Here is a 14,512-nt window from a genome sequence, read left to right on the forward strand (position 1 = left end):
CACTCGCTGAGCGTGGTGCTGACAACACCAAGCCGAAGGTTAAGATCCCCTTACTGGTCATCTTTTAAAAAATAAATAAATAAATAAATAAATAAATGATGGATAGCCAAAATGGAATGCTATGCAACTGATATAAAGAACAATATAAATCAGTGTATAAGAAAAGATATACATATGTACAGGATAATTCTCTTTGTTTTAAGAATATAGGTATGTAACTATATGTGTGGACACTTACACACATGAAGATAATTTCTGGAAAGATATATACAAAACTACTAGCGGTGACTATCTTTGAGGACTGGGCTAGGGAGAAAAGAACTAGGAATTCTTTTTACCCCATACAATCTGTTACTTACCTTTTTACAGTGAAGATATAATACTTTTAATAATAACCTTAATATCAAACTAAAATATTTTTCTAAATTACTAGTGGGACATGCAAGAAGGTAAGGCTACAGTACAAACTACAGCAGAAGTGATAGGAACAAAGAGTATAAAAGGAACTTGAGAAAAAAAAGATGCTGGGGCAAGAAAGGAAAAAGACTGAAGGAAACTCAGATTTCAAGACTGTGTGACTGGAAAAAAGCATGGCACAGGGTGGTGTAGTGTGGAAAGCATCAGCTATGAAGTCAGAAAGGCCTGGATTCAAAAGCAAGCTTAATTTTAAAGGCAAATTGTTCAAACTCTTGGAGTCTACTTTCTCATATACAAAGCACTAATAACTGTATTTCTCTTGCAGGGTTGTTGTTAGGTTTAGGGATAAAGGTTATCAAGGATTTAGCAGGCCTAACATATAGCAGATGCTTAATAGTCACTACTCTTAGTAGAATTAACCATAATAATAAGTACTAAGAGAAATATTCTTCCACTTTCCAGACTCTCTGTAGGCCCAACTGATTCCTATAACTTTAGGTGATACCCAGACAATATGCAGCTAATCCAACATTAAGATTTACTATATGGGGCCGAGCCCATGGCGCTCCCGCCGCGGGTTCGGATCCTATATAGGAATGGCCTGTGCACTCACTGGCTGAGTGCCGGTCAAGAAAAAGACAAAAAAAAAAAAAAAAAAAGATTTACTATATGCCTACCTAGCACTATATGAGGGAGAGAAACTTTGTCTCTTACCCAAGAGCCGCACTGAATGGCCAGCCTAAGATAGCCCCAGCAGCTACTCCCAGCACAGCAATGGAAGTCTTGTCCATATACCACCCAGTCATGGCTATCAACGTTGTGTACATACAGAAGCTACTAGGAAGGAATGCTGCCATGAAAAAAAAGGAGGGAAACAAGAGTTTGAGATTTATTAGTTACCAATTACTAAAAATTTACCTACATTGCAAAATGTCAATAACCAAGAACATATTTTGGGCAATAATATATTAGAAATGGGCAGGAAAGTGATACTCCTTAAAAAAAATGAAGTTCAGTCAGTTCTTATTTTCTCAATCTTGTTTTTTAGGTACCAATACATGGCCCCAATTACACAATACTAACCATGCCATTCCTCTTCTGGCCTGTAACCCAAATCCAAAACTTACAAAATTCCAGGTTCCCAGGAACACCCTCAAGTTATATCTCCAGGCAGGAAATATGCTTCAAAAAACTTACAGCCATTGCTGATAATTTATTTCTGAAGAAGCTTATCTTCTGACGGTCTTCTGGGATGTCCTGGTCCTAACCTGTACCCCACAGGAATTCTAGGAAGACTTCTCAAGGGTCAGATGTTGGATGGCAGTACCACTTTGCATCCTGCATACACTGACATAGATAGTCTGGCCTTTAGATAGCCCCCAAACTATTTCCATCGCCCATAACCTTGTTGTACATATAGCAGAGAAATGAGCACATTCAGGGTCTCTGCAACAGTAACAATTGATCAAAGTGCTTCTAATAACTGCACAAAATTGCAAATCTGCCTTTCCAGCTCCAGAAGGCCTGCTTTACCTAACATATGGGGAAGAAAAATCAGTATCATCTCCAACAAGAACCACAATAAACAGGCACTGAGGTTTAAGAAACTCAGAAAACAGTTCAGAGGCTCTATATCAAAGGATGCCTTCAATTTATTTGTGCCTCAACTGAGATAACAAAACTAAAGATACTCCCAGGAATCACCCATACATAAAAATCAATTTTGGGAGTACTAAAGTAACTGAAAAAACATATGAGGTACAACCTTCACAGATAAATACTAAATAATATTGATGCCATCCAAAGCTGTCAATTCCACCTGCCAAAGTAGAGGGCAAAGGAGCAGGGGAATGTGAGGTCTCTGCCAGCTGAGAAGGTAGAAAGAATACAGTCACATTTAGGATAATGGCTGTCAAAGCTATTCCAGGGTAGAGCCCTGAGGTCTCTACAGAACATCAATTTTGATGTATTTGATGAAGGAAAAGTAAATATATAACTTGGTGCTGGATACTATTTTTTGTGCATATGTAGTATGTATAATAGATTCCGGTACACACGAGCAGAAACTAAAATTGAGACAATTACATCTAGTAACTTAATTTTTCTGGAGAATTGACAACAGACTACCTTTTGGCAGTAGGCCACCTTGGCTCAGCACATAGAACACAAATGTTCGATGGCAGCACAGTTTGAAAGCCACCACTCTAGGTTAACGTTTTTATTCTAAATTTTTTTAAGCTTGTTGTAGAGAAAAGCTCAACAGAAGACGCACACCTCTATAGAATACATCTCAAATAATGAGCAGAAAACAGAACCTTCAAGAACAGGGTTTTTAAGCACAAAGAGCTTCCTTAAACAAAATAACAAAAAATTATTTTCCTTCTTCTAATGGCCAAAAAAGGAAGTAAGTGGTTAATACAAGAAGGTAACAGAAAGCACCCTGGTGAGACTATCAGCTCTACCACCTATGAATTTTGACTTTTAGTAAGTCATTTCACCTTTCTAAGTTTCAGTGTCTTCATTCGCAAAAATGAGAAAATACTTGTCTTACTAATACCACAGTATTTGTATAAAGGTCAATCAAGATCATGTGGAAAACTCTGCAAATTGTTGACATGTTATACGAATACCACCTACATTTGGACAAGAGCTTTTTCAATGCAACTGTGAACTATCAGTGAACATGCTATCCCCTCACCTGCCCTTTTACTTACCTGATGATGAGCAAAACATGCCAGTGCTGAGAACCAAGAAGGCCAGCATCATTCGGCTTACATGCAGCCCAAACTTCTTGCACACAGCCCTAGGAGAAAGACAAAGACTGTCAGCATAGCAAATACTAGGGACAGATATTTCAAATCAAAGGAGAAAAACATGCCTGCATCACAGATAACACTGAAGATCTAAAGTCAAATACAAAACTATTTGACACGTCTGTTAGCAATTTTGTGTGCATAAAAAACCCAAGCATTCTTACTTACAGCACAGGACAGAAGTTCCCTGAGAGGAAATGTATACTTTATGTGCTAAGATTACATCTACTCTCAATAAGAAAACAGCATGGTTTAGTGAAAAATAATAGGCCTCAGATTCAGATGGACACAGGTTCAAATTCTGACTCTGCCACTTACCAGCAGTGGGACCCTGGCCTAGTCATATAATCTCTCTCCCAGATTCCTCATCTATAAAATGAGGATAATAAATAATACCTATTTGGTAATGTTTCAGTGAGGACAATGCATGGAAAAGTTCTTAGGAGAGTGCATGGCAAATAGTTGCTCAACAAATGGTGGTCGTCAGAAGAAAAGACTAGGAGGTACACCAAAAGTTAACAAGGGATTATCTAAGTCAGTCTTTCTCAAACTTAAGTAATTATACACTTCCTTCTACTTCTTTCTTGTAGGTTTTTTTTTTAACACCACAAATTAAACATTTTTAGATATTATTATTGCTTCATTTAGTCAATATTTGTTCAGACATACCCATGTGTTAACTATTTCCTTGCTCAGATTCCTTATTGCATCCCAGAGCTTCTTTCTGAAATAATTTTTACTTCTTCCTAAATGAAGCTTAGAAGTTCCTTTAGTGAGAATCTGTTTGTAGTAAATTCTGTCTTTTAGTTGGTTTCTTGTTCTTTCTTTTTACTGAAAAGTCTTTAGCTCTTGGTCTTAAAAGATGGTTTAACTGAGTACACAATTTTAGAATGACAGTCATTTTCTTTCCACACTTTAAAGATATTATTTTTCTGTCTTCTGACTCCTGAGAAGTTTTCTGTCACTCTAACTGCCTAACATTCTTTTGTAGGTATTCTATTAGTTCTCCATCAACTTTCAAGATCTTTTTCTCTGTCCCTGGTATTTTATATAGTTTCACTAGTTTCTTTTTATGTATCCAGCTTTGGATATATTAGGCTTACTAAATCTATGGGTTAGCATCTTTTTTCCATCAATTCTGTAAAACTCTCAGCTACTACTTCACTGAACATTGCCTCTCCCCATCCTCTCTATCTCCTTCTATTAGGTCGTATGAGAACCCTTTTCGGCCACGCCTCATCATGGCGCTGGCTACCCTTCTCTTCCGCTTTTTTCCTTTCCGCCGGCGCCATAATACCTTCCCGCTGGCACGAATCGCGCGCCAATCAGCACAGGCTCCCTGCTCCTGGCCCCTTAGCAACATAATCCATCCAATCCCCAAACACCCTGTGTCCCCTGTAAACCTATCAACTCTCTTCTAACCCTATAAAACAGATGTACTCGCTAAATAAATCGGGACTTCTCCAGCGAGCTGCCTTGTGTTTGTGCCTCATCCTTTCATTGGTGCTGAAACCCGGGAGGCGGGATTGTCCACTGTGGGCCCCGTCTCCGTCTCAACCAAGGCGGCTTGCCCTCGTCCACCTTTTTGGGCACTGGCTTTTTGCACTCACCATTGCTTCCACCCTTGGGTAAGTCTCCCTTATAGGGCTGCCACCCTCTTCTGGGCTACAGCAGAGCAGTTATCGACCAACAAGGCTCCAATGCCCTTAAGAGATGTAAAGTTACACCCCATTAAGACCTTTACGGTCGTGGCGGACCCTCTGGCTATCCACTCCCTTCTCTCCAGGAGCCTTTGAGCGTGAGGGTTCAGGGTGGAGGCTCCTTTCTGCTTCTCTCTCTCTCTCTCTCTCTCTGGACACTAAAATGGGTTCCGAAAATCCTAGTACTAGGTTCCTTGTGGCCTCTGGCACTGTGCCTCCTGGGAGCTTGAAGTGTGGGTGATGACCCTCACTCTCCTCCTAATCCGGTTCCTATAGAACCTCCGTGGCTCACAAACTCCTCGGGGAATGCCTCCTGGATTTTGCTGACCCACTTCCGGCCCGGGGATTCATTTCCTCATTTTCTCTTTTTCTCTTCCTCTTGATTTCCTTATCTCTGTCCACTTCACAACGGGAGCCTCCTCATCCCTTCCGGAAACCTCACCCCTTAAATGCTTACTCAGAAACCTTACTGTACTCTCCCTTACACCAGATATTAAGCCAAAGCTCTTGGTCAGATTTTGCACTCAAGATTGGCCCCAGTACCCCCTGGACAACCAAAACCATTGGCCTTTTGAGGGATCCCTAGACCCAGACCTCCTTCGCGACCTTTTTAACTATTGCCAGCTCCTCAAAAAGTGGAAAGAGATCCCCTATGTCGAGGCCTTTCGCCTCCTCCAGCAAAATCCCCATCTTTGTTCTTCATGCTCTCCCTCCCAAGTCCTCCTGGCCTATAAGTCTCCACCCCTTCTTGACCCTCCTACTTTCGATCCTGCGGACAAACCACCCGCATACCACCCACCTCCCTCCGCCTCCCTCCGCTCCCACTTCCCCCTCCACCTCAGTTTCCTCTCCGCCATCTTCCATTTCAGCTTCCCCTTCCACTCCAATTCCACAGCTGCCCCCCATTTCCCCTCCTCCCGCAAAACCTTTTAGTCCTCCATGGACTAGATCACAGGGGCTCCCTCTGGTCCCTCCCACTATTGCACCGCTTCAAGAGGTGGCAGGCCCAGAAGGGGTAATCAGAGTTCGTGTACCTTTTTCCATCTCTGATCTCACACAATTAGAGAAGAAACTGGGCTCCTTTACCACTGACCCCACCACCTATGTTAGGGAGTTTCAGTGGATCCTGCAGGCTTACAGTCTCACACACCATGACATATACATGTTGATAGCTAACACTCTCCTTCCTGAGGAGCAAAGGCGTGTATGGAATTGGTCCGAGCCCATGCAGATGAAACACACAGGACTAATCCTAACCACCCTACAGGTCCCAATGTAGTTCCAGAACAGGATCCCCAATGGGATTATAACACCCCTATTGGCATAAATTCCCATGATGTTTTTGCTTCCTGCCTTGTAGCTGGCCTCAAACGGGCTGCTCGAAAAGTTATAAATTTCCAAAAGGTGCAGGAAGTAATACAAAAAAAGGAAGAATCCCCTTATGAATTTTTAGATAGGTTAACCAAGGCCCTTCAACAATATACCAATCTAGACCCAGAAATCCTAGATGGTTGTCATGTTTTTTTTTTGTTTGTTTGTTTTTCAAAAGATGACCGGTAAGGAAATCTTAACCCTTGACTTGGTGTTATCAGCACCACACTCTCCTGAGTAAGTCATGGGCCGGCCCTGGTTGTCGTGTTTTAATGACCTATTTCCTAGCTTAGAGCTACCCCGACATTAGGGCTAAATTAAAAAAGCTAGAGCATGGGCCCGCTACTCCTCAGACTGAAATTCTTACGGTGGCTTTTAAGGTTTTCCTAATAGAGAGGAGGAAAAGGAACGCCGCAAGCAGAGAGCTGATCAGGCAGATTTTCAGATGCTTGCACAAATAATCCAAGGACAGCCGCAACCCAGGTGCCCACAAACCCATAAGCCGCCCCCTGGAACCTGCTTTAAATGTGGAAAACAGGGACATTGGGCAAAAGCCTGCCTCTCTCCTCAGCCTCCAACCACTCCCTGTCCCAAATGCCAAAAAAGGAGCCATTGGGGATCTGATTGCCCTGCCACCCGAAGAGGAGAGGGGCCAGTCACCCCACAATCTAAGCCCGACCTGTTGGGACTAGCAGGAGAAGATTGATGGGGCCTTGGGTCTCTGTTCCCGACCATGACCATCACGACACAGGAACCCAGGGTGCGGCTTGTGGTGGATGGGCACCCCATTTCCTTCCTCTTAGACACCGGAGCCACTTTTTCGGTCCTGAGGGAGTTATGGGGCCCAACTACACCTTCCACCTCTCCTATTGTCGGGGTAGGAGGTAAACAGATTTTCCCTCGTAAAACCCCCCTATTAACATGCACCATGCAAGATGTTTCCACACCCTTCTCACACTCCTTCCTTGTCATGCCCCAATGTCCCATCCCTCTACTGGGAAGAGATACTCTCTCCCTTCTCAGGGTTACGATCAGCATCACCTCCCATGCATCGCCTACCACACAGTTTTTTATAGCACTCCTGGCCAACGACTCGGACTCACAGCCTCCCTTTCCAACATTAACTGAGCCTGTCAACACAGTCGTCTGGGACACATCAAGCCCTTCCACTACAAAGTGTTCTCCAATACACATTAGGCTTAAGGACCACACTAAGTTTATATGCCAGGCCCAGTATCCCCTGACCACCACAGCCCTTCTTGGCCTTTGCCCCATCATTCAGGATTTACAAAAAAAGGGCCATCTCCGGCCCACTCACTCGCCTTTCAACACCCCTATACTAGCTGTAAAAAAACCTAACGGGACCTATCGCTTGGTGCAGGATTTGCGCCTCATTAACTCCTCAGTCATCCTTATCTATCCCTTAGTGCCCAATGTCTATACCCTCCTTCCTAACATCCCAGCCACCACCACCCATTTTTCGGCTTTGGATTTAAAGGATGCTTTCTTCTCTATACCTCCAGCGCCAAGCTCTCAAGATATTTTTGCTTTCACTTGGACTGATCCTCACACCTGACACTCCCAACAATTTACCTGGACTGTTCTCCCACAGGGATTTCGGGACAGTCCTCACATCTTTGGCCAGGTTTTAGCCCAGGATCTCACTGATTTTTATGCCAACCACCCTGATTCCATGCTTCTTCAGTATGTAGATGACCTTCTCTTGTGCAGCCCCTTGTGGAGCAATCTCTAACAGATACCGCTCACCTATTAAATCACTTAGCTAATAAAGGATATTGGGTCTCCTCACATAAAGCCCAAATTTCCCAGTCAACGGTAACCTACCTCGGCTTTCTCCTTTCCCCAGGGAAAAAGTCATTTACACTTAACAGAAAACAACTTCTCATGGACCTTCCCATTCCCGAAACAAAAGCTGAAATATTGTCATTTTGGTGATTAGCTGGATACTTCAGAGCGTGGGTCCCAAATTATTCCCTCCTGGCCAGACCTCTGTATAACCTAACTAAGGGTCCCCCTGATGAACCCCTACTCTCCTCCCCCCGCCATCCCTTTTTAAAATTGCGACAGACCCTTGTACAGGCACCGGCACTTCATCTCCCTGATCTCTCTAAACCTTTCTTCCTGTACGTCCATGAAAAGGGCGGACAGGCACTCGGGGTGTTGGGACAAAATTATGGACCCACCTTTGCTCCCGTAGCATACCTTTCTAAGCAGTTAGATCCCACCGTCCGTGGATGGGCACCCTGCATAAGGGCCCTAGCCACCGGACGGCTCTTACAAAAGGAAGCATACAAATTAACTTTCAGGGCACCATTAACTATCCTTTCCCCCCACCACTTAAAGGATCTCCTGACATACAAGGGACTTCAATCCCTCCCTCTGTCCAGGGTTTTGTCCCTTCTCACCTCCTTCCTCGAAAACCCTGACATCACCTTTCTTCCCTGCCCGCCCTTAAATCCTGCCTTTTTCCTTCCCATACCTTGTCCTTCAGGTATAGGCACCCCTTCCCATGATTGCCTGGAGGCCCTAGAAAACTTCCTGCCCTGTCACTCCTCTATTTCAGAAGGACCTCTCTCTCATCCTGATTACATTTGGTTTACAGACGGTAGTTCTTTCAGACAGGACTCTGCCCATTATGCAGGATATTCCGTAACCTCTCTCACCAAAATCATAGAAGCCAAACCCCTACCCCCAGGCACTACCAACCAACAGGTTGAGCATATAGCAGCTGCAAGAGCCTATATTTTAGCCCAAGGTAAATCCCTCACGCTTTACACTGACTCCAAATGTTTTCCACATCCTGTTGCCCCATGCTGCTGTGTGGAGGGAACGGGGCCTACTCACCACAAAAGGAAACTCAATCACTAATTCATCCCTTATCACCAAACTTATAGAGGCCTCTTGTCTGCCCGTCCGGCTAGGGGTAGTTCACTGCAAGTCTCATCAGAAAGACAACTCCCCTCTCACACAGGGCAATTCCAGGGCCGACATGGCTGCACAAACAGCGGCCATGAATCCCGAACATAAACCTGCTCACCTTTTAGCCGTCCTCACTGACATACCCACCACGGACAATACGGCCCTGTTCCAGCTTCTACATGCTCTCTTCCACACTAGCCCCCAAACTTTAACAATATTTTTACAAACTTTCTTTACGCTCACCCCTTTAGATAAAGCCCTCCTACAGGAAATTTCCCTTACTTGTAAAGTCTGCCAGTGCACTAACCCCAACACTCCTTTAAAACCTAAACCTTTCCCCTCCCACCAGGCCAGAGGTCACACACCTGCAGCTGATTGGCAGGTGGATGTCACTAACATGCCGCCTGTACGACGCATCAGATATCTCCTAGTGTTCGTAGATACCTTCTCTGGATGGGTAGAGGCCTTCTCCACATCTAATAAAAGGGCTATTACAGTGGCGTCCATCCTTCTCTCTCAGATTATCCCTAGATTTGGAATGCCCACTTCATTACAGTCAGACAATGGTCCTGAGCTTATCTCTCAGATTACACAGAAAGTTTCCCAAGCTCTCTCTTTTCAGTGGCACTTACACTGTCCCTATCATCCCCAGGCTTCCGGAAAGGTAGAGAGATCCAACAGAACTCTTAAAAATATTTTAACAAAATTATCCTTAGAACTACACCTGGACTGGGTTCAGCTACTCCCATTGACCTTACTCAGGATAAGGGCTTTTCCAAAAAACCCCTCTCTGTTGTCTCCTTTTGAAATAATGTACGGGCGTCCCCTCTTACCTCCAGGGCTCACTCCCTCACAGGGTCCAATACCGCCAGACCTCAATTTACCTCTCCTTTTCCATCTCCGCTCTGAACTTTGGAAATTTCAAGATTGGCTTCTTCCTGACCCTGCTTCCTCTCAAAACTTCTTGCCTCTCCACCCTGGACAACTAGTATATTACAACTGCCTGGAAGAAAAAGGACCTCTCACACCCAAGTGGGAGGGCCCCTACCCAGTTATTCTTTGCACCCCTACAGCCACCAAACTCTCTTTACCTGGTAACCGTTTTACTCCCTGGATTCACATTTCTAGATTAAAACCAGACACCCGGAACCTTGTCCCCACCGCCGTCCAGGATATCTCAGAAGAGTCCCGAGGCTCCCCTCCATCTACTCCTTCTCCCTCTTATTCTTGTACTCCGGACCCATCTAATCCCCTGAAATTGCGATTTTCCCGCACTCCTGCCCTTCCCTCATCAACCACAGGATGCTCCCTTTTAGTATTCTTAACACTTTTAATATCCTCCTCCTCTTTCTCTTTATACTTCCTCAAAGTTCCTCTTCTTCTCCGTCTTACATATGGAGATTTAAGGTGAGAGAGTCATACACACACACACACAAAAAACACCAAAGTCACCCATTTGGCTGCTACTGCAGACTGCTCCATCAAAGGTTGCTCCGAGGCTGTCACTATCACTCCAATTCCAAGTTAGTTAAACAAGCCAACCGCCCTTACCTTTGCTTCCTCTTTGATCAGACTCGCGATTACTGCCATTGGTGGCCTGACACCTATGGCGGCTGTCCGTATTGGTCATGTAAGATCCACTGGGGGTTAAGGTATATGGGACAGCCTACTGGTAGGAGACTTTTTCAGTGTGATGGCAAACGACAGTGTTCTTTAACCATCCAGGACCCATGGGAGAGCCGATGGGCTACCAGGGTCCTTGTTTCTGTTTACTGTAATGGCTATGCTTCACACCCCTGTGGAACTTTTGAAATATCCCGTGAGTATGTTCCTCTTCACGACCCTATATCTCTTGTCTCCACAGACATAAAACATCATGAACAGAACATCATATCCTCTTTAGAAAATGGCCCTTCCCTTCATGCCCCGGGCTCCCCTATATATACTTGGTTACAGATCATCTCCGATACCCTGTCCTTTTTAAACCAGACTGTTCCATCCATTTCCCCCGGAAATTGCTTTTTGTACGCCTCCTTGGCTCGCCCCCTGCTTGCCGCTGTCCCAGTCAAAAACACCGATGCACTCCTTCGTCCAAACCCTTCCCAGGCCCCACTGCCCTCTTCACCCCTACCCAATGTTCCTTTGTGAGAGCCTGAGGACAGCAACCACACCCTCCTCCCTAGAACATGCCTCTGTGGCCCCACTATTTCCAAATCTTTCAATGACCCCTTTTGCCAATACAGTCTTAACCTCACAAATACTACTCATGCATCACCTGGAACCTTTTTTTTGGTGCAATGGAACCCTTATCACCACTTTCCTCCCCAAATAACTTCTCCTTGCCTTTTCGTAACTGTTTTTCCCCAGCTCACCCTATACACCAGTTCAGAAATGTTTCATCTTCTTAATCCCCCAGACCGACAGAAAAGAGCGGCTTTCCTCCCTATCTTGGTTGGTATGTCTTTAACCATTTCCGAAGCCAGTGCCGGCCTCTCAGGAGGAGCCCTGGGCCACTCTCTGTGGGCTGTCAAAGATATTAAATCCAAGTTAGAAAGGGCCCTCACATCCACAGCAGAATCTCTAACCTCCCTACAAAAACAAATAACTTCTTTGGCCCAAGTGGCCCTCCAGAACAGAAGAGCCCTTGATCTGCTCACAGCGGAAAAAGGTGGCACCTGCCTCTTCCTAAGAGAAGAATGTTGTTATTATATTAACGAATCGGGTGTGGTAGAAAATAACATCATTAAACTCACTGAATTAGCTACCAGCCTGCGTGCCCCACCCGACTCCAGCCCATTCTCCTCTCTAATGTCCAACCCTCTCCTAACCTGGGTTTGGCCCATCCTTGGTCCCCTCTCTGTAATCCTTCTGGTATGCCTTTTTTTACCTTGTATACTCAAGTTTTTACAAACCCAAGTGGGCAAAATTTCTAACCAGACTTTTAACCAGCTTTAACTTAGAAACTACCAACTCCTAGCTACTGAGGAACTCTCCACCTCTTCTCGGAAACTCCTCACCACATGCTGATGAAACATACAGGACGCAATGGATTGCCTTCCTAGATGCCCTTTCCTCCGACGCTTGGCTACTACACCCAGTTTTTACACATCAGGAGTGGACTCAACAGATTATCGACTTATGGCTGCAGGGAACTTTCATCCATTTCACCCCCCAGGAGGTTCTTTTATATTCCACGATATTACGGGGTCTCCTGACCATAGTCCTCCCTGACACTCCAACCCCTTCCCAAACGACGCCCTCTACCAGCAGGAAGTAGCCAGAGAGAAAAAGGACGTCGCTCCTATTCTAACAAAAAGGGAGGAATATTAGGTCGTATGAGAACCCTTTTCGGCCACGCCCCATCATGGCGCTGGCCACCCTTCTCTTCCGCTTTTTTCCTTCCCGCCGGCACAAATCACGCGCCAATTAGCTCGGGCTCCCTGCTCCTGGCCCCTTAGCAACATAATCCATCCAATCCCCAAACGCCCCTGTAAACCTATCAACTCTCTTCTAACCCTATAAAACAGATGTACTCGCTAAATAAATCGGAACTTCTCTGGCAAGCTGCCTTGTGTTTGTGCCTCATCCTTTCACCTTCCACAATCTGATCAGATATATGTCAGATCTTTCAACTCTACCTTACACATTTCTAAACCTCTATTGCCTTTTTTTTCCCCCTCTGGTCTCTTTGTACTGCATTTTGAGTAATTTCTTCAAATTAATCTTCCAGTTTATTAGTTTACTTGTTAGCAGTGTCTACTGTTTAAACTATCCACTGAGTTTTAAACATCAATACTATATAAATATTACTGATGTTATATAAATATTACATATTATATGGTTTAAATAAAATCAATAATATAAATATTATTATATTTATATTTTCATTTCTGATTCTTTTTCAAATTTGCCTGGTCACTTTTGTAGTCTCCTATTTCTTGCTTATATTAGCAGTTCTCTTATTTCTTTAAATACATTAAATATACTTATACTCTTATTTTAATAATTTCTAATAAATAAAGATTCACAGGTCAGCTTTCTGTTGATTACTATTTCTGTTGGCTCTCACTCAATGTCTTGCACCTTCCTGTGCTTTGTGATTTGTTTTTATTATAATTTTTGTTTACAAGAACTTTATCTCTGGTAATTCTTTGACACCTGGGTTAAAAGTCTATTTCTCTAGAGAAATTTTTGCAAGATGCCTAGGGGCACAACCAACCCAAAACAATCTAAAACAAATTCTCAACCTCGGGTTAGGGGACCATATGGGTGATTTGAATTCAGCTTCAAACCCATATAAAGACCAGTTTATGGCTACTATCCTCAAAGGCAGCACTGGCTTTTTGTTTTTTTGTTTTTTTCCCTCCTCTGCTCTACTCAGAGTCAAGGCCAAAGATTTTTTTTAATCTAACATTCTTAGTGTAGGTAGATTTTAAATAACGATCATTAAGTCCAAATATTTTTTAATGCATTATCAAAATAAGATATTTGTTAGGTGTAATGTAAAAAAGGTGGCTATTTTTATTACTGGAATGCTTAAATGCTTGGTAGTTTCACTAATATGCAATCAACTGACAGCTACTTAGTGAAAGACAATGTATTGGATGTAAATAAGAGCAGGGAGTCATGCTGGGAATAGTTTCCTATCAGCTAAGCTCTAGGGGACCAAAACAAAGGATCTACTAAATTTTGCCAAGTAAAGACCAGTTAGATATGTATTAACAGAATTAAAATTAATGACATGAGGATATGGTATTTATGAACCTCAAGAAAGAAAAAAATAATTAGGAATATTTCTCTTCAACTGCTTGATTCAAACAAGAAATCACTTTAGATATAATATCAAGAACTAGAAGGAAAGCGTTTTTTTTTTTTTTGGCAGCTGGTCAACACAGGGATCTGAACGCTTGGCCTTGGTGTTATAACACCACCCTGGTTATAACGCCAACTGAGCAACCAGCCAGCCTGAAAAGTGTTTTCTATTTCTAATCCCTGCCTAGACTATGCTACACTGGGCTTCCTCATAGCACTTTTAGAAGCAAAGCTTTTATACTCACTTGTAAAAGTAAAGTTCACAAATACAGCTCACAAAAGCCAGGAGACATCGCAGAAAGTAAAAGACAAGAATCTGAAAGAAATCCAGAACAAAAAAACAGAAGTCACTAATGCGAGCTAGAAAAACTCATAAAGATGAAGCCACTTGTATGTGTCATCAATAACACTATAAATTATATAATCCTTTGGAAAAGCAGTATGTATCAAGAATCATAT

The 14,512-nt window shown here is 43.5% G+C and overlaps 1 protein-coding gene across 1 annotated transcript in view; it reads right to left on the minus strand.

The window, feature by feature from the left end:
• The window catches only part of ALG9 (ALG9 alpha-1,2-mannosyltransferase), a 98,604-nt gene that overhangs the window by 74,351 nt on the left and 9,741 nt on the right, over window positions 1–14,512 (minus strand). The window contains exons 4-6 of the mRNA XM_063092925.1: window positions 14,299–14,369; window positions 3,132–3,220; window positions 1,132–1,267 (exon numbers count right to left, since the gene is read on the minus strand). Of these exons, the coding sequence (XP_062948995.1) occupies window positions 1,132–1,267; window positions 3,132–3,220; window positions 14,299–14,369 (296 nt within the window). The remainder of the gene's footprint in view (window positions 1–1,131; window positions 1,268–3,131; window positions 3,221–14,298; window positions 14,370–14,512) is intronic.

The sequence above is a fragment of the Cynocephalus volans genome, chromosome 4 (assembly GCF_027409185.1).
Source record: "Cynocephalus volans isolate mCynVol1 chromosome 4, mCynVol1.pri, whole genome shotgun sequence".
Classification (NCBI taxonomy): Eukaryota; Metazoa; Chordata; class Mammalia; order Dermoptera; family Cynocephalidae; genus Cynocephalus; species Cynocephalus volans.